Source organism: Coregonus lavaretus (genome assembly GCF_964263955.1).
Source record: "Coregonus lavaretus genome assembly, chromosome: 36".
Taxonomy (NCBI): domain Eukaryota; kingdom Metazoa; phylum Chordata; class Actinopteri; order Salmoniformes; family Salmonidae; genus Coregonus; species Coregonus lavaretus.
In genome coordinates this window covers 6859468-6885218 of record NC_140023.1, presented here as the reverse complement: position 1 = coordinate 6885218, position 25751 = coordinate 6859468, and the positions used below count along the sequence as shown (strand labels likewise).

Sequence of the window (25751 nt, the reverse complement as noted above, 5' to 3'; positions counted from 1 at the left end):
AACTTATCCTCTGTAGCAGAGGTAACTTTGGGGCTTCCTTTCCTGTGGCGGTCCTCATGAGAGCCAGTTTCATCCTAGCACTTGATGGTTTTTGCGACTGTACTTGAAGAAACTTTCAAAGTTCTTGAAATTTTCCGGATTGACTGACCTTCATGTCTTAAAGTAATGTTGGACTGTTTCTCTTTGCTTATTTCAGCTGTTCTTGCCATAAATGGACTTGGTCTTTTACCAAATAAGGCTATCTTCTGTATACCACCCCTACCTTGTCACAAGACAACTGATTGGCTCAAGCGCATTAAGAAGGAAAGAAATTCCACAAATTAACTGTTAATTGAAATGCATTCCAGGTGACTACCTTATGAAGCTGGTTGAGAGAATGCCAAGAGTGTGCAAAGCTGTCATCAAGGGAAAGGGTGGCTACTTTGAAGAATCTCAAATATAAATATATTTTGATTTGTTTAACACTTCTTTGGTTACTACATGATTCCGTATGTGTTATTTCACAGTTTTGATGTCTTCACTATTATTCTACAACATAGAAAATAATACAAATAAAGAAAACCCCTGGAATGAGTAGGTGTGTCCAAACTTTTGACTGGTACTGTATATCTCAATGGCTCACTCCTCTCTCGTGTTAGACAGTTTACAGCTTCCAAACAGCTTGTAGCAGCACTTTGTTTACCAAGAAGTCCCCACTGCAACAGCTAGTGGCGAGGCGCATGCAAGATGCTACTGGGGGAATGGATGTCTACAGACAGTCCTGTGGAATGGTTAGAGTCTGAAGACATGGCTCCATGCCTGTAGAAAGACTGAGCTCACTGTGTGTGAATCCAGTGGGGTGAGTTCAAAGTTCAAAGTTCAAAGTGACATCGTAGGGAGCAGAAAGGTGTTCACAGTGACCTGACAGGGTGTAGAGGGGGTCATTGGAAGAGCCCCCCATAGTCCGTGGCTGAGACTGTCCATTTACATGCCTCCTGAAGAAGCTCTCCTCCTGATGTGGTGATCACCTCCTCCTAGAGACAGACAGACCAACAGATCATCAGAACATACCCTATGACTGGTCTCATATGTCTGTGCTATACATTCTTATCAACAGCTGTCGAACTGTAGTCCCCTGTTGCTCAGTTGGTAGAGCCTGGCACTTGCAACACCAGGGTTGTGGGTTCGTTTCTCACGGGGGGCCAGTATTAAAAATGTATGCACTCACTAACTGTAAGTCGCTCTGGATAAGAGCGTCTGCTAAATGACTAAAATGTAATGTAAAATGTTTTGTCTGTTGGTGTATACTGCTTGCATATTATGTATCTATATAGTAATAGGATGGTTTTATGTTCCGATTTTCCAGAGTCAGTGTGGTGATCTGTGGTGAATCATATTCAAACTGTCAGTATTCCTCCCCCAGCAGTTTCCAGATGCTCTTTATCTGATCAGTACACAGTGACTCCTTATACTGTATGTGTGTGTAATGCCAAAGAGACATGCAAATTCCTGGAGACCAACGTTCACCCGTCTTTTCACATTAGCATATAACTCATGTCACAGATTCACAGTTCACACATTCAGTTCTGTCAGCCTCCGCTTCCGAGAAATGTTTCCATGTTAAGTAAGGCAGTATTATTGAAGATAACGTAGTTCAGCCGTGCTTTTGATTGGTTGCTAAATCAGTTGTGATAAGAAAAGATCACGGATGTATATCATGGAGCATTAGATTAGACTTACTCCCAGATGTTTGCTGGCTGTCACTTTGATGTTGAGTTACTAAGTAACCATTTAATCTGATTTCCACATGGAGTCTCTATGCTGACTAACATCACTGCAGAACACTGACATTACTGATGTATATAGCATGCTAAGTGTCTGACCCAACCCCTGCAGTTCACTGTGTGAAACCCTGTACATACTGTAAACTGCCTGCCCACCTTGTGGAAGTCGATGAGGTCAGCCAGGGTGGCGTGGCGGTTCTGGTCCACACCCAGGAAGCTGTAGTAGTCTCCTGATGCGTCGATCAAGAAGTGTTTGAAGCCGTCGGCCGTGCGATAGGACAGCGTGTAGCCCCAGATCCTGTCACTCACCCTCACCAGGAAGGAGCCGTCCGCTGCATTCATCAGCAGGGTCTCTGACTCCTGTCTGGAAATCAGACCTGGGGAGGAGAGAGGGTCTCACAGTAGTTAAATCAGACCTGAGGTCAGGAGGGAGAGTCAGACGGTAGTTAAATCAGACCTGAGGTCAGGAGGGAGAGTCTGACGGTAGTTAAATCAGACCTGAGGTCAGGAAGAGGGAGAGTCTGACGGTAGTTAAGTCAGACCTGAGGTCAGGAAGAGGGAGAGTCTGACAGTAGTTAAATCAGACCTGAGGTCAGGAGGAGGGAGAGTCTGACAGTAGTTAAATCAGACCTGAGGTCAGGAGGAGGGAGAGTCTGACAGTAGTTAAATCAGACCTGAGGTCAGGAGGAGGGAGAGTCTGACAGTAGTTAAATCAGACCTGAGGTCAGGAGGAGGGAGAGTCTGACAGTAGTTAAATCAGACCTGAGGAGGAGGGAGAGTCTGATGGTGGTTAAATCAGACCTGAGGTCAGGAGGAGGGAGAGTCTGACAGTAGTTAAATCCAAAGCAAAGAGAAGCCCAAGGTCCTTGCACAATATTGTTGAATTTCCTCTCATTAGGACCAAAAAAAACTAATTGCCCTAAATGATTAAAGGAAAAATCCACCCGAAACCACAAATTCCTACAATTTTGTGTTAAATTACACTAATATGCGAGAACAATATTTTTGTGAACAAATACTTCATTTTGTCTTTATAATAAGGTTGGTAGCAACATGTGAAAATCGTTGTGGAAATCTTTTGCAGCTCAAGTCGACTACAAAACCCACAATGCTATGCTCTCTCTATGGGCTGGTTGGCTAGCTACGCACAATAATACCAAAATCTGTAAAATCGCCTAAACAAACTGCAATATCAATTTAGGAGTCTACAATCTCACCATGTTCAACCTGCAGATCGTGTTCTTTGCAGTGGAGTCTGACGTTTGCAACAGCACCATGCAATGCACCCTGGACTGAAGTGGCAGAGAAATAGGAGAAATGTGGTGCACCCTCTGTTAAATTACAAATTTCTCAAGGTAGGAATATCGCAAATATATGATCAATGGCTCATTCGAGAGAAGACAACCTCCCGCATAATGACATCGGCCAGTATTGAAGTCTGACATGTATGATAGATGTTTTCACTATCTAAAATAATCTTCCTATTAACTTCCAGTGTAGTGAGAGCGACTTTATCACAATGCTACGTCATACCGGCTGTATGTCTGCCTGCGTGAATGGCAAGAGCTCAGATACACATGAAAACATAGTTGACCCTGGGAATCGATAGAACATTGCTCGGAGATGCACAAATACGATATAACATTTAAAATGGGTGAATATTTCCTTTTAATGTTGTGTAACGTTGTTATTGACTAAAGTAATCTCAGTGACAGAGAGAAATTATGACAGTTGCATAATTTGGAAAAACAGTATCAAACTGGCATCTTTTCAAGATAAAGAGTGGGTTTGGGTGTGCTCACATTATTTAGATGCCTGATACCCTGTCTCTGCATGATAGCATGAAGTGCATGTTGCACCCCTCTTTCCAGTGGAGTGTGCCACTCATAGGCCCATTCATCTGTGCTTCTGTCACTTAACCAGGAGCTACACACTGTGACCTATTATGGAGAGGGTTAGGGCTCAGGGCCACTCGCCAGTAATTAGTCTAGGGTGGCCTATTTATTATTGAAGAGCCCCATCCCTTCAGCCACACACCCTACCGTGCACGAACAGACTGACACTTTCCTTCAATGCTCATTTCCTGAGGACTCAGGCAAGAATACGTTTGAGTTAGATAGTTTGGACGTGGCAGTGGTAGTGAAGAAAAGTAGATTGGTGCAAGAGGGGAAGCTTGGAGGGATCCACGATTGATCAACCCAGCACTGACCGTGGAACCAGGGGGCGATGGCGGTGCTGTTGCGCTCATAGCCAGCCTGTTTGGGCCTCTGCTCCTCTTTGAACCACAGCAGAACACATTCTCTGGAGCTGGGCCGGGGAGCTCTCACCCAGGCAGGACTGGAGAAGATAGGGAGGAGTGGAGCAAGACATAACCATATCATAATAAGAAATTAAGACACATTATAAACTGGGTGGTTCGAGTCTTGAATGCTGATTGGCTGAAAGCTGTGGTATATCAGACTGTATACCATCGGTATGACAAAACATTTATTTTTACTACTCTAATTACGTTGGTAACCAGTTTGTGATATATGGCCAATATACCACGGCTAAGGGCTGTGTCTTAGCACTCCGCGTTACGTCGTGCCTAAGAACAGCCCTTAGCTGTGTTATATTGGCCATATACCACACCCCCTCGGGCCTTATTGCTTAATTATAGCACAGATTGCCCTAAGCATTTTAATGCTTGCACCCCTTCTCAAAAAACCAACACTCGATCCCTCCGATGTCAACAACTACAGACCAGTATCCCTTCTTTCTTTTCTCTCCAAAACTCTTGAGCGTGCCGTCTTTAGCCAACTCTCTTGCTATCTCTCTCAGAATGACCTTCTTGATCCAAACCAGTCAGGTTTCAAGACTGGTGATTCAACTGAGACTGCTCTTCTCTGTGTCACGGAGGCTCTCCGCACTGCTAAAGCTAACTCTCTCTCCTCTGCTCTTGTCCTTCTAGACCTGTCTGCTGCCTTTGATACTGTGAACCATCAGATCCTCCTCTCCACCCTCTCCGAGTTGGGCATCTCCGGCGCGGCTCACTCTTGGATTGCGTCCTACCTGACCGGTCGCTCCTACCAAGTGGCGTGGCGAGAATCTGTCTCCGCACCACGTGCTCTCACCACTGGTATCCCCCAGGGCTCAGTTCTAGGCCGTCTCCTATTCTCGCTATACACCAAGTCACTTGGCTCTGTCATATCCTCACATGGCCTCTCCTATCATTGCTACGCAGACGACACACAACTAATCTTCTCCTTTCCCCCTTCTGATAACCAGGTGGCGAATCGCATCTCTGCATGTCTGGCAGACATATCAGTGTGGATGACGGATCACCACCTCAAGCTGAACCTCGGCAAGACGGAGCTGCACTTCCTCCCGAGGAAGGACTGCCCGTTCCATGATCTCGCCATCACGGTTGACAACTCCGTTGTGTCCTCCTCCCAGAGTGCAAAGAGCCTTGGCGTGACCCTGGACAACACCCTGTCGTTCTCCGCTAACATCAAGGCGGTGACCCAATCCTGTAGGTTCATGCTCTACAACATTCGGAGAGTACGACCCTGCCTTACACAGGAAGCACAGGTCCTAATCCAGGCACTTGTCATCTCCCGTCTGGATTACTGCAACTCGCTGTTGGCTGGGCTCCCTGCCTGTGCCATTAAACCCCTACAACTCATCCAGAATGCCGCAGCCCGTCTGGTGTTCAACCTTCCCAAGTTCTCTCACGTCACCCCACTCTTCCGCACACTCCACTGGCTTCCAGTTGAAGCTCGCATCTGCTACAAGACCATGGTGCTTGCCTACGGAGCTGTGAGGGGAACGGCACCTCCGTACCTTCAGGCTCTGATCAATCCCTACACCCAAACGAGGGCATTGCGTTCATCCACCTCTGGCCTGCTGGCCCCCCTACCTCTGCGGAAGCACAGTTCTCAATACTTTGTTATATACCCTTTGTTGGCAATGACACAGGTCAAACGTTTTCTGTAAGTCTTCACAAGATTTTCACACACTGTTGCTGGTATTTTGGCCCATTCCTCCATGCAGATCTCCTCTAGAGCAGTGATGTTTTGGGGCTGTCGCTGGGCAACACGGACTTTCAACTCCCTCCAAATATTTTCTATGGGGTTGAGATCTGGAGACTGGCTAGGCCACTCCAGGACCTTGAAATGCTTCTTACGAAGCCACTCCTTCGTTGCCCGGGCGGTGTGTTTGGGATCATTGTCATGCTGAAAGACCCAGCCACGTTTCATCTTCAATGCCCTTGCTGATGGAAGGAGGTTTTCACTCAAAATCTCACGATACATGGCCCCATTCATTCTTTCCTTTACACGGATCAGTCGTCCTGGTCCCTTTGCAGAAAAACAGCCCCATGATGTTTCCACCCCCATGCTTCAAAGTAGGTATGGTGTTCTTTGGATGCAACTCAGCATTCTTTGTCCTCCAAACACGACGAGTTGAGTTTTTACCAAAAAGTTCTATTTTGGTTTCATCTGACCATATGACATTCTCCCAATCCTCTTCTGGATCATCCAAATGCACTCTAGCAAACTTCAGACGGGCCTGGACATGTACTGGCTTAAGCAGGGGGACACGTCTGGCACTGCAGGATTTGAGTCCCTGGCGGCGTAGTGTGTTACTGATGGTAGGCTTTGTTACTTTGGTCCCAGCTCTCTGCAGGTCATTCACTAGGTCCCCCCGTGTGGTTCTGGGATTTTTGCTCACCGTTCTTGTGATCATTTTGACCCCACGGGGTGAGATCTTGCGTGGAGCCCCAGATCGAGGGAGATTATCAGTGGTCTTGTATGTCTTCCATTTCCTAATAATTGCTCCCACAGTTGATTTCTTCAAACCAAGCTGCTTACCTATTGCAGATTCAGTCTTCCCAGCCTGGTGCAGGTCTACAATTTTGTTTCTGGTGTCCTTTGACAGCTCTTTGGTCTTGGCCATAGTGGAGTTTGGAGTGTGACTGTTTGAGGTTGTGGACAGGTGTCTTTTATACTGATAACAAGTTCAAACAGGTGCCATTAATACAGGTAACGAGTGGAGGACAGAGGAGCCTCTTAAAGAAGAAGTTACAGGTCTGTGAGAGCCAGAAATCTTGCTTGTTTGTAGGTGACCAAATACTTATTTTCCACCATAATTTGCAAATAAATTCATAAAAAAGCCTACAATGTGATTTTCTGGATTTTTTTCCCTCAATTTGTCTGTCATAGTTGACGTGTACCTATGATGAAAATTACAGGCCTCTCTCATCTTTTTAAGTGGGAGAACTTGCACAATTGGTGGCTGACTAAATACTATTTTCCCCCACTGTATTCATGAGTAGTAGGCTAGTGCTATATCTGTACCTGTCCATCAGTGGCTGTGTGACAATGGTGCTGTGTCTTTGGCTCTGTCTGCGGCGGTACAGTGGAGGAGCAGCAGGATGGAGGCCGGGGCGTTGTGTGGTGGAGGAGGATGACTCTAGCACGGTGCTGTGTCTCCTGAGGGGGGCTGCTGTTGGTCCGTTCCCCACCACCGGGCCCTGTTGGAACAGCCCACTGAGCCCCGCCACACGGCCCTTCTCTATAGCCCGCAGGGACTGGCGCTTGTACTCATCCCGCGCCCGCCTCGCTTTTCTCTGCATCTCCTGGTCAGCCATCTTAGAGCGCCGCACTGGAGGGATGAGATGGAGGAGAGAGAGGATTTGATAAGGAAGTTACTTTGCATTGGACTTTCACTATCAGATGTGTCCTGTAGTTCCACGAGAGCGCTTAACTGTAAAAGTTTGAGGATAAACAACAGAAGCTTTGGAGTTGATATTTAGGGAGGGACAGAGATGATATAAGAGGATGGTGTAAATCGAGTAAAAATGAGGGGTGGAGAATAGAAGGAGGTGATCACTGGAAAGGAAAACAGTTGTAGAGAGAACACAGGGAAGAGTTGATTTACGTTGCTCCTCCCATTCCTTGTCATTCTTCTCACTCCTTCTCTGTTCCTGCTCTAGGGAGATATACAGCTCCCTCGCTCTCTTCTCCTCCGCACGTTTTATCTCCTCCTCACCTTGCTGTCTCTCCTCCTCCTCTCGTTTCTGTCGGAGAAGAAATGTGTGAGGAATGGGAAACAAAGGACAGGCGGGTGTACACACCACATGCACACGCACACGCACACACAGACATGCACAGACAGACACGCACACACACACACAGACACGCACACGCACACACAGACACACACACACTGCAGAGGTATTTGCATATCATTTTGTAATAAGACACATCAGTAATAATTGTCCTTAAGACAAAGTTAATCGTAAGACCCTTCGTAGGAGAATCGTTAAATCTCTGAGCTGTTTCCCAAAACCATCGTTACCAAAGTTGCACTTGAAAACACTCGTTATTTACAGACTGCCTCAGACCACTCTTAGAACAGTAGGTGCGTCGTTTTTTAGATAGTTTTTGGCCCTTCCACGGCACTTGTTGTTAATCTGTCGCTCAGTGACCGCCGATAACTTCAGAATGAAGTTGACTACAAATACAAAGTTGGCAATGTATTTTTAATTTTTATTTTGTTTGTATTTTTAGGGGGTAGATCAGCTTTAATATTGCAGATAGATTGTATCTTCCAAATGTGTAATTGTCTGCATCACTTCCAATCCCCCAACAGTGCAGAGGCGACTCTGGGATGCTGACCTTCTAGGCAGAGTTGCAAAGAAAAAGTCCAGTGTCTGTGTTCTTTTGCCCATCTTAATCTTTTATTCTTATTGGCCAGTCTGAGATATGGCTTTTTCTTTGCAACTCTGCCTAGGTCAGCATCCCGGAGTTGCCTCTTCACTGTTGACATTGAGACTGGTGTTTTGCGGGTACTATTTCATGAAGCTGCCAGTTGAGGACCTGTGAGGCGTCTGTTTCTCAAACTAGACACTCTAATGTATTTGTCCTCTTGCTCAGTTGTACACCGGGGCCTCCCACTCCTCTTTCTATTCTGGTTAGAGCCAGTTTGCGCTGTTCTGTGAAGGGAGTAGTACACAGCGTTGTACGAGATCTTCAGTTTCTTGGCAATTTCTCGCATGGAATAGCCTTCATTTCTCAGAACAAGAATAGACTGATGAGTTTCAGAAGAATGTTCTTTGTTTCTGGCCATTTTGAGCCTGTAATCGAACTCACAATTGCTGATGCTCCAGATACTCAACTAGTCTCAAGAAGGCCAGTTTTATTGCTTCTTTAATCAGCACAACAGTTTTCAGCTGTGCTAACATAATTGCAAAAGGGTTTTCTAATGATCAATTAGCCTTTTAAAATGATCAAATTGGATTAGCAAACACAACGTGCCATTGGAACACAGGACTGATGGTTGCTGATAATGGGCCTCTGTATGCCTATGTAGATATTCCATAAAACATCAGCCGTTTCCAGCTACAATAGCCATTTACAACATTAACAATGTCTACACTGTATTTCTGATTAATTTGATGTTATTCTAATGGACAAAAAATTGCATTTCTTTCGAAAACAAGGAGATTTCTAAGTGACCCCAAACTTTTGAACGGTAGTGTATACAGTCGTGGTCAAAATATTTGAGAATTACACAAATATTAATTTTCACAAAGTCTGCTGCCTCAGTTTTTATGATGGCAATTTGCATATACTCCAGAATGTTATGAAGAGTGATCATATTAATTGCAATCATTGCAAAGTCCCTCTTTGCCATGAAAATGAATTTAATATCCCAAAAACATTTCCACTGCATTTCAGCCCTGCCACAAAAGGACCAGCTGACATCATGTCAGTGATTCTCTCGTTAACACAGATGAGAGTGTTGATGAGGACAAGGCTGGAGATCACTCTGTCATGCTGATTGAGTTAGAATAACAGACTGGAAGCTTTAAAGGAGGGTGGTGCTTGAAATCATTCTTCTTCCTCTCTTAACCATGGTTACCTGCAAGGAAGCACGTGCCGTCATCATTGCTTTGCACAAAAAGGGCTTCACAGGCAAGGATATTGCTGCTAGTAAGATTGCACCTAAATCAACCATTTATCGGATCATCAAGAACTTCAATTGTTGTGAAGAAGGCTTCAGGGCGCCCAAGAAAGTCCATCAAGCGCCAGGACCGTCTCCTAAAGTTGATTCAGCTGCGGGATCGGGGCACCACCAGTGCAGAGCTTGCTCAGGCAGGTGTGAGTGTATCTGCACGTACAGTGAGGCGAAGACTTTTGGAGGATGGCCTGGTGTCAAGAAGGGCAGCGAGGAAGCCACTTCTCTCCAGGAAAAACACCAGGGACAGACTGATATTCTGCAAAAGGTACAGGGATTGGACTGCTGAGGACTGGGGTAAAGTCATTTTCTCTGATGAATCCCCTTTCCGATTGTTTGGGGCATCCGGAAAAAAGCTTGTCCGGAGAAGACAAGGTGAGCGCTACCATCAGTCCTGTATCATGACAACAGTAAAGCATCCTGAGACCATTCATGTGTGGGGTTGCTTCTCAGCCAAGGGAGTGGGCTCACTCACAATTTTGCCTAAGAACACAGCCATGAATAAAATAAAGAATGGTACCAACACATCCTCCGAGAGCAACTTCTCCCAACCATCCAAGAACAGTTTGGTGACGACCAATGCCTTTTCCAGCATGATGGAGCACCTTGCCATAAGGCAAAAGTGATAACTAAGTGGCTCGGGGAACAAAACATCGAAATTTTGGGTCCATGGCCAGGAAACTCCCCAGACCTTAATCCCATTGAGAACTTGTGTTCAATCCTCAAGAGGCGGGTGGACAAACAAAACCCCACAAATTCTGACAAACTCCAAGCATTGATTATGCAACAATGGCCTGCCATCAGTCAGGATGTGGCCCAGAAGTTAATTGGCAGCATGCCAGGGCGGATTGCAGAGGTCTTGAAAAAGAATGGTCAACACTGCAAATATTGACTCTTTGCATAAACTTAATGTAATTGTCAATAAAAGCCTTTGACACTTATGGAATGCTTGTAATTATACTTCAGTATACCACAGTAACATCTGACAAAAATATCTAAAAACACTGAAGCAGCAAACTTTGTGAAGACCAATACTTGTGTCATTCTCAAAACTTTTGACCTCGACTGTATATACATATCCTTAAAAAATATATATTTCCCTTTATTACTTTCCAACCCCACCACCCCTCCCCTAATTGGAGTAAACTAGTGAACAACAACGCTTAGGCCTTTACTTCCAGCTTATACATACTATATACATTTTATGGACACAGTCAATTTTACAATAATTCTATTTTGTTTGTTTTTACTCCTGAACTTCCTCTACCCTCAACCTCTCCGATCAGTTTCATGATGTCCATCCGGTTTCCTTCTACAGTGAGGGAAAATGTATTTGATCCCCTGCTGATTTTGTACGTTTGCCCACTGACAAAGACATGATCAGTCTATAATTTTAATGGTAGGTTTATTTGAACAGTAAGAGACAGAATAACAACAAAAAAATCCAGAAAAACGCATGTCAAAAATGTTATAAATTAATTTGCATTTTAATGAGGGAAATAAGTATTTGACCCCTCTGAAAAACATGACTTAGTACTTGGTGGCAAAACCCTTGTTGGTAATCACAGAGGTCAGACGTTTCTTGTAGTTGGCCACCAGGTTTGCACACATCTCAGGAGGGATTTTGTCCCACTCCTCTTTGCAGAGCTTCTCCAAGTCATTAAGGTTTCGAGGCTGACGTTTGGCAACTCTAACCTTCAGCTTCCTCCACAGATTTTCTATGGGATTAAGGTCTGGAGACTGGCTAGGCCACTGCAGGACCTTAATGTGCTTCTTCTTGAGCCACTCCTTTGTTGCCTTGGCCGTGTGTTTTGGGTCATTGTCATGCTGGAATACCCATCCACGACCCATTTTCAATGCCCTGGCTGAGGGAAGGAGTTTCTCACCCAAGATTTGACAGTACATGGCCCCGTCCATCGTCCCTTTGATGTGGTGAAGTTGTCCTGTCCCCTTAGCAGAAAAACACCCCCAAAGCATAATGTTTCCACCTCCATGTTTGACGGTGGGGATGGTATTCTTGGGGTCATAGGCAGCATTCCTCCTCCTCCAAACACAGCGAGTTGAGTTGATGCCAAAGAGCTCGATTTTGGTCTCATCTGACCACAACACTTTCACCCAGTTCTCCTCTGAATCATTCAGATGTTCATTGGCAAACTTCAGAGGGGCCTGTATATGTGCTTTCTTGAGCAGGGGGACCTTGCGGGCGCTGAAGGATTTCAGTCCTTCACGGCATAGTGTGTTTCCAATTGTTTTCTTGGTGACTATGGTCCCAGCTGCCTTGAGATCATTGACAAGATCCTGCCGTGTAGTTCTGGGCGGAATCCTCACCGTTCTCATGATCATTGCAACTCCACGAGGTGAGACCTTGCATGGAGCCCCAGGCCGAGGGAGATTGACAGTTCTTTTGTGTTTCTTCCATTTGCAAATAATCGCAACAACTGTTGTTGTCACTCTGTCCATAAGGTGTAGATAGTAAGTATAGACCGGAAGTAGAGGCCTGGGCATTGTTGTTCACTAATTTACTCCAAGTAGGGAAAGGATGGTGGGGTTGAAAAGTAATAAAGGGGAGTATATATATATAAAAAAAAAAAACATGGGGGATTGGAAGTGATGCAGACAATTACATTGATAGAAGATACAATCCATCTGCAATATTAAGCTGATCCATTCCACCCCCCCCCCCAAAAAAAACAACTGTTGTCACCTTCTCACCAAGCTGCTTGGCAATGGTCTTGTAGCCCATTCCAGCCTTGTGTAGGTCTACAATCTTGTCCCTGACATCCTTGGAGAGCTCTTTGGTCTTGGCCATGGTGGAGAGTTTGGAATCTGATTGATTGATTGCTTCTGTGCACAGGTGTCTTTTATACAGGTAACAAGCTGAGATTAGGAGCACGCCCTTTAAGAGTGTGCTCCTAATCTCAGCTCGTTACCTGTATAAAAGACACCTGGGAGCCAGAAATATTTCTGATTGAGAGGGGCTCAAATACTTATTTCCCTCATTAAAATGCAAATCAATTCATAACATTTTTTACATGGATTTTTTGGTTGTTATTCTGTCTCTCACTGTTCAAATAAACCTACCATTAAAATTATAGATTGATAATTTCTTTGTCAGAGGGCAAACGTACAAAATCAGCAGGGGATCAAATACTATTTTCCCTCACTGTATATGCCATATCTTTCTAACTGTGATCTTTCACAAAAGCTCTTAACCTATAACCTATATACAGTGGGGGAAAAAAGTATTTAGTCAGCGACCATTTGTGCAAGTTCTCCCACTTAAAAAGATGAGAGAGGCCTGTAATTTTCATCATAGGTACACGTCAACTATGACAGACAAATTGAGGGAAAGAAATCCAGAAAATCACATTGTAGGATTTTTAATGAATTTATTTGCAAATTATGGTGGAAAATAAGTATTTGGTCACCTACAAACAAGCAAGATTTCTGGCTCTCACAGGCCTGTAACTTCTTCTTTAAGAAGCTCCTCTGTCCTCCACTCGTTACCTGTATTAATAGCACCTGTTTGAACTTGTTATCAGTATAAAAGACACCTGTCCACAACCTCAAACAGTCACACTCCAAACTCCACTATGGCCAAGACCAAAGAGCTGTCAAAGACACCAGAAACAAAATTGTAGACATGCACCAGGCTGGGAAGACTGAATCTGCAATAGGTAAGCAGCTTGGTTTGAAGAAATCAGCTGTGGGAGCAATTATTAGGAAATGGAAGACATACAAGACCACTGATAATCTCCCTCGATCTGGGGCTCCACGCAAGATCTCACCCCGTGGGGTCAAAATGATCACAAGAACGGTGAGCAAAAATCCCAGAACCACACGGGGGGACCTAGTGAATGACCTGCAGAGAGCTGGCACCAAAGTAACAAAGCCTACCATCAGTAACACACTACGCCGCCAGGGACTCAAATCCTGCAGTGCCAGACGTGTCCCCCTGCTTAAGCCAGTACATGTCCAGGCCCGTCTGAAGTTTGCTAGAGTGCATTTGGATGATCCAGAAGAGGATTGGGAGAATGTCATATGGTCAGATGAAACCAAAATAGAACTTTTTGGTAAAAACTCAACTCGTCGTGTTTGGAGGACAAAGAATGCTGAGTTGCATCCAAAGAACACCATACCTACTGTGAAGCATGGGGGTGGAAACATCATGCTTTGGGGCTGTTTTTCTGCAAAGGGACCAGGACGACTGATCCGTGTAAAGGAAAGAAAGAATGGGGCCATGTATCGTGAGATTTTGAGTGAAAACCTCCTTCCATCAGCAAGGGCATTGAAGATGAAACGTGGCTGTGTCTTTCAGCATGACAATGATCCCAAACACATCGCCCGGGCAACGAAGGAGTGGCTTCGTCAGAAGCATTTCAAGGTCCTGGAGTGGCCTAGCCAGTCTCCAGATCTCAACCCCATAGAAAATCTTTGGAGGGAGTTGAAAGTCCGTGTTGCCCAGCGACAGCCCCAAAACATCACTGCTCTAGAGGAGATCTGCATGGAAGAATGGGCCAAAATACCAGCAACAGTGTGTGAAAACCTTGTGAAGACTTACAGAAAATGTTTGACCTGTGTCATTGCCAACAAAGGGTATATAACAAAATATTGAGAAACTTTTGTTATTGACCAAATACTTATTTTCCACCATAATTTGCAAATAAATACATTACAAATCCTGCAATGTGATTTTATGGATTTTTTTTCTCATTTTGTCTGTCATAGTTGACGTGTACTTATGATGAAAATTACAGGCCTCTCTCATCTTTTTAAGTGGGAGAACTTGCACAATTGGTGGCTGACTAAATACTTTTTTTCCCCACTGTACTTATTATGGACACAGTATGCTTTACATTAGTTATCTTGTTGTTATTAGTCACATCCTTCAGCTCCATTCAACACTTCCCATCTATCTCTTAACACCATCCATATTGGATTTCTATTTGCCATATATTTTTCAACTGTACTGTGATGTTTCACAAAAGTTCTGAACCATTCTATTCTCATTGTGTCTACAGATTGTACATTGAAAATAAACATTTTTGCTAACAGTATTATTATATTATTGATCGATTGACTATGACTTTTCAAGCCACCCAGTAGTGCTATCTGCAGGGTTAGCTCCAGGTAAATATTGCAATCCTTCAGCCATTCCTGGACCTGTGACCAAAAACAAGCTACAAATGGACAGTACCAAAACAAATGATCTAATATTTCTGTCTCTTCGCAGCAAAATCTGCAGAGCTGGTAAATGAAACTGATATACTTTTTAATTTATTACAATTTTCTTTAACGAATGGTCTTTAATGCAGGGCCTACAGACAAGTTCCTTACTTTTCCCCCCTTCCACTTTCCTCTTCCATTTTTGCTGCAATTATTTGGTTGTAATTTTGGGTAGAGCAGACATTTCCATATGTTTTTGTTAGCTGCAGAGTGGCGCAGTGGTCTAAGGCCCTGCATCGCAGTGCTAGCTGTGCCACTAGAGATCCTGGTTCGAATCCAGGCTCTGTCATAGCCGGCCGCAACCGGGAGACCCATGGGGCGGCGCACAATTGGCCCAGGGTAGTGGAGGGAATGGGCGGTAGGGATGTAGCTCAGTTGGTAGAACATGGCGTTTGCAAGGCTAGGGTTGTGGGTTCGATTCCCACGGGGGGCCAGTATGATTTTTTTTTCATGCACTCACTAACTGTATGTTGCTCTGGATAAGAGCGTCTGCTAAATGACAAAAAAAAAAAATACAAAACAATAACTCCACCAGTCCTACCTATGATGTCATTTATGAAGACTATACCTTTTTTAAACATTTCTTCAAAAAATTATGTTTTTTTTTAACAATTAGTATATTTGAGTTTAACCACAATATTTGATGCATTATTTGTTCTGTCGTTTTTTGGAGGATTAAATTGAAATTGCAACCAACTTTCTATGGCTTGTTTTAGAAATAGTGATATTTGGGAGATTATTTCCTTGATAGCATTTCTATGATGAAGATTAAAAAACAATTTGGTGCATTTTTCCCCATATTCCATCCAGTTTGCTTTTATTTTTATAATATATTACACTAGATCTTTCTTGAATAAGTTTCTCCATTTATTTTTGTTTTTCCTCTAATTTATTCTGAGCCTCTATGTTACAGTTTTTATTGCTATCTATCTGTTCTGTTAGACCTTCTATTTCCTTTGTTAGTATGGACTCTTCTGACCTAAATTGCATTTGTTTTTGAGATGAGTACTGAATTGCATGGCCTCTAAAGGCACATTTAAAAGTGTCCTATACAATAAGGGGATTTGCTGTACCTATGTTATGTAGGAAAAATTCAGTTATAAATTCCTCTGTCCTAGTTAAAAACAAGTTATCATCCAATTGGCTTTGATTACATTTCCAATATCCTCGCCCACGTGGAAATTCAGTAAGAGTAATTGCAAAAGTATTCATCCCCCTTGGCGTTTTTCCTTCAAAAAAATAAATAGCGGAAAAGTGGTGCGTGCGTATGTAGCTCCTTGGTGGTGCCCCTTGCTTAGTGGTGTTGCAGACACTGGGGCCTTTCAGAACAGGTGTATATATACTCAGATCATGTGACAGATCATGTGACACTTAGATTGCACACAGGTGGACTTTATTTAACTAATTATGTGACTTTTGAAGGTAATTGTTTGTACCAGATCTTATTTAGTGGCTTCATAGCAAAGGGGGTGAATAGATATGCACGCACCACTTTTCCGTTATTTATTTTTTAGAATGTCTTGAAACATTTTGGACTATTTTGTGTATGTCCATAACATGAAAACCATATAAAAATCCATTTAAATTACAGGTTTTAATGCAACAAAATAGGAAAAACGCCAAGGGGCATGAATACTTTTGCAAAGCACTGTAAATGTGTGTGGATGTTGTTTGTGGATGTTATGTGTGTGTTGGAGTGTCAGTGTGCATGAGTGTGTAGAGCCCTGTGAGTGTGCATAGAGACAGTCATTTTTATCAACTCAGATAGTCCGTGTAGCCTTTTTGTTAGCTGTTTAGCCGTCTGGCTTAGAGATAGAAGCTGGTCAGGAGTCTGTTAGTGTCAGACTTGATGCATTGGTATTGCTTGCCGTCCGGAAGCAGTGAGAACTAAGTCTACGGCTTGGGGGAGTCTTTTCCGAGCCTTCCTTTCACAACGCCTGATATAGAGGTCCTGGATGGCAGGGCGCTCGGTCCCAGTGATGTACTGGGCTGTCCGCACCAACCTCTGTAGCGCCATGCGATCGAGGGTGGTGCTGTTGCCATACCAAGCAGTGATGCAGCCAGTCAAGATGCTCTCAATGGTGCAGCTGTAGAACTTCTGAGGATTTGAGGGCCTATGCCAAACCTTTTCAACCTCCTGAGGGGAAAGAGGCGCTGTCGTGCCTTCTTTATGACTGTGCGCGTGTGAGTGGACCATTTTATGTCCTTATTGATTTGGGGACGAAAAACTTGAAGCTCTCGACCCGCTCCACTGCAGCCCCATTGATGTGGATGGGAGCGTGCTCGCCCTCCCGTTTCCTGTATTCCATTATCAGCTTGGTCTTACTGACGTTGAGGGAGGTTGTTGTTCTGGCCCCACACTGCCAGGTCACTGACCTCCTCCCTGTAGGCTGTCTCATCATCGCCGGTGATCAGGCCTACCACCGTCATGTCATTAGCAAACTTGATGATGGTGTTGGAGTCGTGCACGTCCACACAGTCATGGTGAACAGGGAGTACAGGAGGGGACTAAGCACACACCTCTGTGTTGAGGATCAGTGTGGCGGAGGTGATGTTGCCTACCTTCACCACCTGGGGGCGGCCTGTCAAGAAGTCCAGGATCCAGTTGCTGAGGGAGGTGTTCAGTCCCATGGTCCTAAACTTGGTGATGAGCTTGGAGGGGACAATGGTGTTAAACAGTATTCTCACATAGGTATTCCTCTTATAGGTGGGTGAGGGCAGTGAGGAGTGCAATTGAGATTGCATCATCTATGGATCTCTTGGGGCGGTATGCAAATTGGAGTGGTTCTAGGGTGTCTGGGATGATGGAGTTGATGTGTGCCATAATTAGCCTTTCAAAGCACTTAATGATTACAGATGTGAGCGCTACAGGGTGGTAGTCATTGTGGCATGAAACCTTAGAGTTCTTGGGAACAGGAATGATGATAGTCATCTTAAGACGAGGGGATTACAGACTGGGACAAGGAGAGGTTGAAAATTACTGTGAATATGCCTGCCAGCTGATCTGCGCATGCTCTGAGAACACGCCCTGGAATACCGTCCGGCCCCTCGGCCTTGCGAGTGTTGTCCTGATTAAAGACCTTACTCACGTCGGCCTCGGAGAGTGAGATCACCCTGTCCTCTGGGTTGGTGGGGGCCCTCGTGCACGGTACAGTGTTGTTATTGTAGAAACGTGCATAAAATGCATTGAGTTCGTCTGGAAGAGAGGCATCATTGGGCAGATCATGGCTGGGTCTTCCTGTGTAATATGATCCCACCTTATTCCTACATAGTCCTTGTAGCGGGACTTCTTGTACTTGTTCCTGTCCTCAGCCGTAGCCTCAGGGTTGGCTGTGATAGCCCTGTGTGCGGTAGCCCTGTCCTTTAGTTTAGCACCAACCTCAGTGTTAATCCAGGGCTTTTGATTGGGGAAGCAGCAATTCTTCACTGTGGGGACAACGCCGCCGATGCATTTCCTTACCAAGCCGGTGACGGAGGTGGTTAGCTCGTCGATGTTATCGTTGATGTTATCGGATGTTATCAGAGTCTCTGAACATATTCCAATCAGCAAATTAGTCCTGAAGCATAATCTCTGATTCTGATATTTACAGCCATAAAGATAATAATATATCGCTAGGAGATAATCCGTCATCAGTATTGTATTGATGAAACCGAACCCTTATTCTAATGCTTACACAATAATACGCTAGTCTTGCTAACACCAGCCTCTCTACGTCCTTGACGTCACGTGGGTCGCGCGTCAGCTAGGCTAATAATAATGCACTAAAATCACAGATTGCGCACATGTTGTTACACATCATGAAATACACTACATGACCAAAAGTATGTGGACACGTGCTCGTCGAACATCTCATTCCAAAATCATGGGCATTAATATGGAGTTTGTCCCCCCTTTCGCTGCTATAACAGCCTCAACTCTTCTGGGAAGGCTTTCCACAGCCACAAGCGCATTAGTGAGGTCGGGCACTGATGTTGGGCGATCAGGCCTGGCTCGCAGTCGGCGTTCCAATTCATCCCAAAGGTGTTCGATGGGGTTGGGGTCAGTGCTCTGTGCAGGCCAGTCAAGTTCTTCCACATCGATCTCGACAAACCATTTCTGTTTGGACCTCGCTTTGTGCACGGGGGCATTGTCATGCTGAAACAGAAAAGGGCCTTCCCCAAACTGTTGCCACAAAGTTGGAAGCACAGAATTGTCTAGAATGTCATTGTATGCTGTAGTGTTAAGATTTCCCTTCACTGGAACTAAGGGGCCTAGCCCAAACCATGAAAACAGCCCCAGACCATTCATCCTCCTCCACCAAACTTTACAGTTGGCACTATAAATTGGGACAGGTCGTGTTCTCCTGGCATCCGCCAAATCCAGATTCCTCCGTCGGACTGCCAGATGGTGAAGCGTGATTTATTACCCCAGAGAACGTGTTTCCACTGCTCCAGAGTCCAATGGCGGCGAGCTTTACACCACTCCAGCCGACGCTTGGCATTGCACATGGTGATCTTAGGCTTGTGTGCGGTTGCTCGGTTAGGGAAACCCATTTCATGAAGCTCCTGACCAACAGTTCTTGTGCTGACGTTGCTTCCATAGGTAGTGAGTGTTGCAACCGAGGACAGACTATTTTTACGCGCTACGCACTTAAGCACCTGGCGGTCCTGTTCTGTGAGCTTGTGTGGCCTACCACTTTGCGGCTGAGCTGTTGTTGCCCCTAGATGTTTCAACTTCACAATAACAGCACTTACAGTTGACCGAGGCAGCTCTAGCAGGGCAGAAATTTGATGAACTGACTTGTTGGAAAGGTGGCATCCTATGTCAGTGCCACGTTGAAAGTCACTGAGGTCTTCAGTAAGGCCATTCCAATGCCAATATTTGTCTATGGAGATTGCATGGCTGTGTGCTCGATTTTATACACTGAAATAGCTGAGTCCACATACTTTTGAGGCAAAAATTTCAGTCAGTAGGCTAACCTACAATTATCAAAATAGATCTCAATTGACTGAAAAAGAAGTTGATTTAAATATTATTGAAATATATACGCCTATGTAAACTGTACTAATCTTTTAGTCATCTCGGTTTTCATTTGAAGCATATTTTTATCCTACGCTTGTTTGTAAAAATTGCAAAGACATTGGCAACTTTGTTCTGAAGTTATCTGCAGTCACAGAGAGACCGACAAGCATTTTGATTCTATGTTAAGCACAGATCTTTTTTGTATAAAGTGATGCAGAAGGGCAAAAAAGCACCTTACAATGCTGTTTTACGAATGGTCTGAGGCAGTCGGTAAATAACAAGTGTTTCCAAGTGCAACTTTAGTAACGATGGTTTCGGTAGACTCTGAGATTAAACGATGCTCCTACGGAGGTTCTTACGATGATCTTGGGCTTAATATGCTTTTGGAAAATCGGGCCCAGTATGATATTCCATACACAAGCATTCAGCTCATCATCTGTACTGATGTGGTAATAATTTACTGAATAATTTATTCCCAGGGACAAACACATGGCATTGTGGTAATTTGAACCACGTAAGCCTTGTAATTAGTTGGATGGAGTAATTGCCATTGAGTTATGGATTGAAAACAGGCAGCTTTTGACCGTGACCATTGTTAGCTGTTGTGTTTTGTTCTAGCTAAAAGGCTTTTTCCCCCTGCTGGAGAGTGGTGAGCGATGTTTCTGACAGTTGTGATGGGGAGTTAATTGGTGTTGTTTGATTCTGTGGAAAGAACATACAGTGTATAGAACCTCAGTGAACATATTCATAGATTCAGACCACACAGGGTTCTGCTTCAATGGCAAGGCAAGCGTTTAACATGATTGGGTTTCTCTAAGAGGTCAAAGGCTACTCTGCTGTGAATGTAACCAACAGGGGTTCATACCAGGGTTGTCAGCACAATGAACCCATCAAACAGGACAGTTAGATAGTATTTTTAGACTTTGTTGTGGAAGCCAGGGTTGTGAATTGACTGAATTGAAAACTGAATTGGTGGAAGAATAATGACCTAACTCTGCTATACATAGTCTAGAGATACGACTTTAGCCTCTTCTATATTTTATATTTTTGTCCCAGTTTGTCCCAGAGTTTCAGACAGGAAAATGTTTAATGACTCAGTGCTTTTCCTTCAGGCGAGCTCAACAGAGGGAAATGATAAACAAGCTCTTTAATATTTGACGAGTTTCTTAAGAAGGTCTCAATTGTCCGGGTTCTACATCACCCAGGACTGCTGATGCTCCAACAGGGCTCTATGGTACAGCAGTGATCGAATATGCAGGTGTGGTACTGCCATCCCCCACAGATTCCCATCCAGCTCCCCTCAGACTCCCAGCCCCCCTATTTCATATTCTTCTCCTTTGAAGGTATAAAGATGATTAAGTTTGATAGAGACCAAACCCTTTACCATGATCCATCCTCATATACATATACGGTATCTCTACACCAATGCACGCACACGCAAACACACATACACACACACACACAGTGTTGTTCTGTGCAGTGCACTCCCTGGAAAATACTTCACCCCTGCCCCACAGATCCCTCTAATAAGGCTGATTCTCCCTCTGCTAGTGTGTTTCCCAGATTGAGTATCGATCGTCCGATCCCCCTCTCTCATATTTCTCCCTCTCCTGTAGAGCAGGGGAGCTGGGATGCAGACTGAGGGGATGTCCTCTCTCTCTAACAGCAGTGTGGCGTTGCACCATACAACTTAAAGGCTTAAATGTTTAATGGGACTGATCTGGCAAGCTAGTCTGGCAAAAAAAATGTATGCCCTCAAGGTGGGCATCAACACAATCCCTGTAGATGACATTGATCACTTGGATTGTATAGGAAAAGTAATCCGACTCGCATTTCCAAATTGCAACCAAAGATCCCCATCACTCGCATACAACCACACACACACACACACACACACACACACACACACACACACACACACACACACACACACACACACACACACACACACACACACACACACACACACACACACACACACACACACACACACACACACACACACACACACACACACACACACACACACACACACACACACACACACACACACACACACACACACACACACACACACACACACACACACACACACACACACACACACACACACACACACACACACACACACACACACACACACACACACACACACACACACACACACACACACACACACACACACACACACACACACACACACACACACACACACACACACACACACACACACACACACACACACACACACACACACACACACACACACACACACACACACACACACACACACACACACACACACACACACACACACACACACACACACACACACACACACACACACACACACACACACACACACACACACACACACACACACACACACACACACACACACACACACACACACACACACACACACACACACACACACACACACACACACACACACACACACACACACACACACACACACACACACACACACACACACACACACACACACACACACACACACACACACACACACACACACACACACACACACACACACACACACACACACACACACACACACACACACACACACACACACACACACACACACACACACACACACACACACACACACACACACACACACACACACACACACACACACACACACACACACACACACACACACACACACACACACACACACACACACACACACACACACACACACACACACACACACACACACACACACACACACACACACACACACACACACACACACACACACACACACACACACACACACACACACACACACACACACACACACACACACACACACACACACACACACACACACACACACACACACACACACACACACACACACACACACACACACACACACACACACACACACACACACACACACACACACACACACACACACACACACACACACACACAGCCTTTGCCCTACCTTGAGAGCCTCCTGGATGTGTTCCTCTTCCTGCTTGGCAGCCTTCCTGTCCTCCGTTTCTTCCTTCCACTTCCCTGCCACAAAACGGGCCTTCTCCTTCGCCATAGCACCCCGGAACTTCTCCTCAATCTCAGCCTCTTTGGTTCGCCTGGGCAAGAGGGTTGTTGAAAAACACTTTGTTGTGAAAGGAAGGGGTGGGAAACCTACCTAAAGCCCAATTTGACAAGGGTTGCATCAAAGACATCTTTGGAGAGTTTCATTATAGTTTTGTCTCTATAACACACATCTCCCTATCTACCCATCTCATCCCTCATACAGTATAATCTCTCTGGCACATTTTCCCTTGCTTCAATATAATTTACAATGGGGTTATCCCTCCCCACTCACCAGAGCTCCTTGGCCTCCTGCTGAGCCTGCCGTCTGGCTTTTTCCCCCATCAACTCCTTGATGATGTCCTCATAAGGCTTATCCCCAGGAGCGTCGCCCATCACCCACACCCACACATCCCCATCGCTGCCCTGCAGCCACTGGATACTTCTCCTGCTGCCTGAGTGGGCACAGTGGGGTTAGCATGTTAGCATCACCTTTGACTGTCTGTGTCTGTGACTAATAAAACCAAACACAACCTCTACAGTCTCCAGTTTATTTGGGAATATTCTATTTAACCATACTTACCAGTACCAATACCAAACATCCCTATGAAGTCATAATTTAGACACAGCTAAAAGCATGTCTAAATCTACACTCCGCTTGTCAAAAAAACACTCAGTACAGTACACCCAGACTCACCCTTCTTCCCCTGGTCCTGGTCCTGGTTCTCCTGGTTCTCTTGGTTCTCCCTCTCATCCCAGCGCCTCACCTGCTCCTGGCGGATCTTATAGAATAGGATGTGCTTCTGCTCCTCGTTGAGCTCCGCCAGCAGGTCCGGATCGATGTACATGTCCCTCAAAATCTGTTGCATCATCTTGGCAACACACAGCTTCCAAACACCCAAGAGATCTGTTAACCACAGTGGGGTCAGGGGGCCATGAACCCCTTTTATCAGTTCACTTCATGTTCAGGAGAAGTGTCATTCCCTCCGTCTATGTTTTCATTCGGTCCTCAGAGACACTACTGGGCTGTAGAGTTCAGATCCTTGTGCCTCTTCTCTGTTCTCTTACCATCGAACTGGATCCAGCACCAGAACAAAAACGCAGGTGCCATCTTCTTTCCCTCTGCTCCATGTGCTTTGAAGCGAGGGGTTTTAACCTGATCGCTGGTGCGTGTGTGTGTGTGTGTGTGTAAGCACAGATCCCTTTACCTGATGTGCAACATGATAGTCTTTTGTGCAGGAGTGGGAAAGAATGAAACTCATGCCCATCTTCCATGTACAACCTATGGAAATGTTAACACATGCTATTAGTATCAGATTAGTGTTGTTTTCTTTCTATCCTTCCTGCTATCTTATAATTAAGTGTGTATGTTTTATTCAGAGCTAGACAACAGGTAATTCAGTGTTATAATGAAATTAATTAATACATCCAGACAAATGCCTAATTCATGGAAGTCATTATACCATCCATGTCCACTGTAATATGCCTTTAGATTTACAACAATCTCTTTGATAGGACTTAGTTACAACATCTCGTCTCCCTTCCACCAGCTAAATGAACCATCCACAGTACAGTAAATAGGGCAGACATAAAGTTGACCTCTCCCCTAGCTCGGCTCTGTTTCACAATGATGTCATTGGGAGAATGACTTCCTCTACTTCCATTCCCTGTGCTGTAGGTTGTCTGCCTACCTGTCCCTGTTCAGGGGCAGACAGGGTGGTTTTACCTTCACAGGCCAACACTGAAAATGGATACTACAGCAAACACCAGGTTGCCATGGCTGTCAGCTGTGTGTGTGTGTGTGCCTCTCTGTCTGTCTCAGGGTCTTAGTATTCAGTAAGCATACAGCCCAACATGATATGCTTTGCTGGGGACCGTCATCCACAAACTGCTATGAGGCACATTTTCCCTCTCCACTCTCTCTCTTTCTCTCTCTCCTGCTCTCTTTATCAACATCTCTCTCTCTTTCAACCAAACAGTAATTTGTCTTCTTTGTCTCAAAGACCATTAAAACGTTTTTCTATTGTTGATCACTTTGGCCTTAAGCATAGTTTTAGGATAGATATTTAGGGATAAAACACTCTAATTGGGTGTTCTTACTAGTGACGGGGAAAAAATGGATACAGTTACATATGGGGATATTATTTTTGACGATATATTCTATTGTATCATTTTGACAATATCGCAATATTATTTTTGAGCTAGTTGGCTGTACCTGCACTAAAATTCCAGTATTCTTCCTTCATAGCTTGTTCTCCATCTTCTTTTTAAATAGGAAGCCAATTTATTTTCAGCTATTTTATTTCCATGACTGATCAAAACTAGTTTTCTCATGGCTTTCTCTTGTCCCTCTGCAGCAGACATATGGTGAGCAATATGTTTGGAACATCGAATCACAATACAATCACAGTATCAAATTTCAGTACACACCGTATAGAGTTGTGAAAATCGTGAGAATCGCAATGCATATCGTATCGGCACCTAAGTATCGTGATAACATCGTATTGTGAAGTCCCTGGTAATTCCCAGCCCTAGTTCTTCCTGTGAAAGCCTCTCAACAGCATACCAATAATGGAAATGAAAGGATAAACCTCTTCATAACGAAGTAGGAAACCATTCATTCAGAAATGTAATTGATCATTGTTATATGAATAGCTATAATGAAAACTAACCAGGGTTGAGCT

The 25751-nt window shown here is 44.6% G+C and overlaps 1 protein-coding gene across 1 annotated transcript; it reads right to left on the bottom strand.

Moving 5' to 3' along the window:
• Positions 1-920: 920 nt before the first annotated feature.
• LOC311110805 (SH2 domain-containing protein 4B-like) lies at positions 921-23939 on the bottom strand (the record flags this gene model as incomplete). Its single annotated transcript, XM_084153370.1, has 8 exons — positions 921-1013; positions 1920-2140; positions 3973-4100; positions 7100-7406; positions 7683-7821; positions 22976-23123; positions 23363-23522; positions 23765-23939. The coding sequence occupies 8 exons, from the start codon at positions 23937-23939 to the stop codon at positions 921-923; spliced, it is 1371 nt and encodes a 456-aa protein (XP_084009496.1).
• Positions 23940-25751: the final 1812 nt, after the last annotated feature.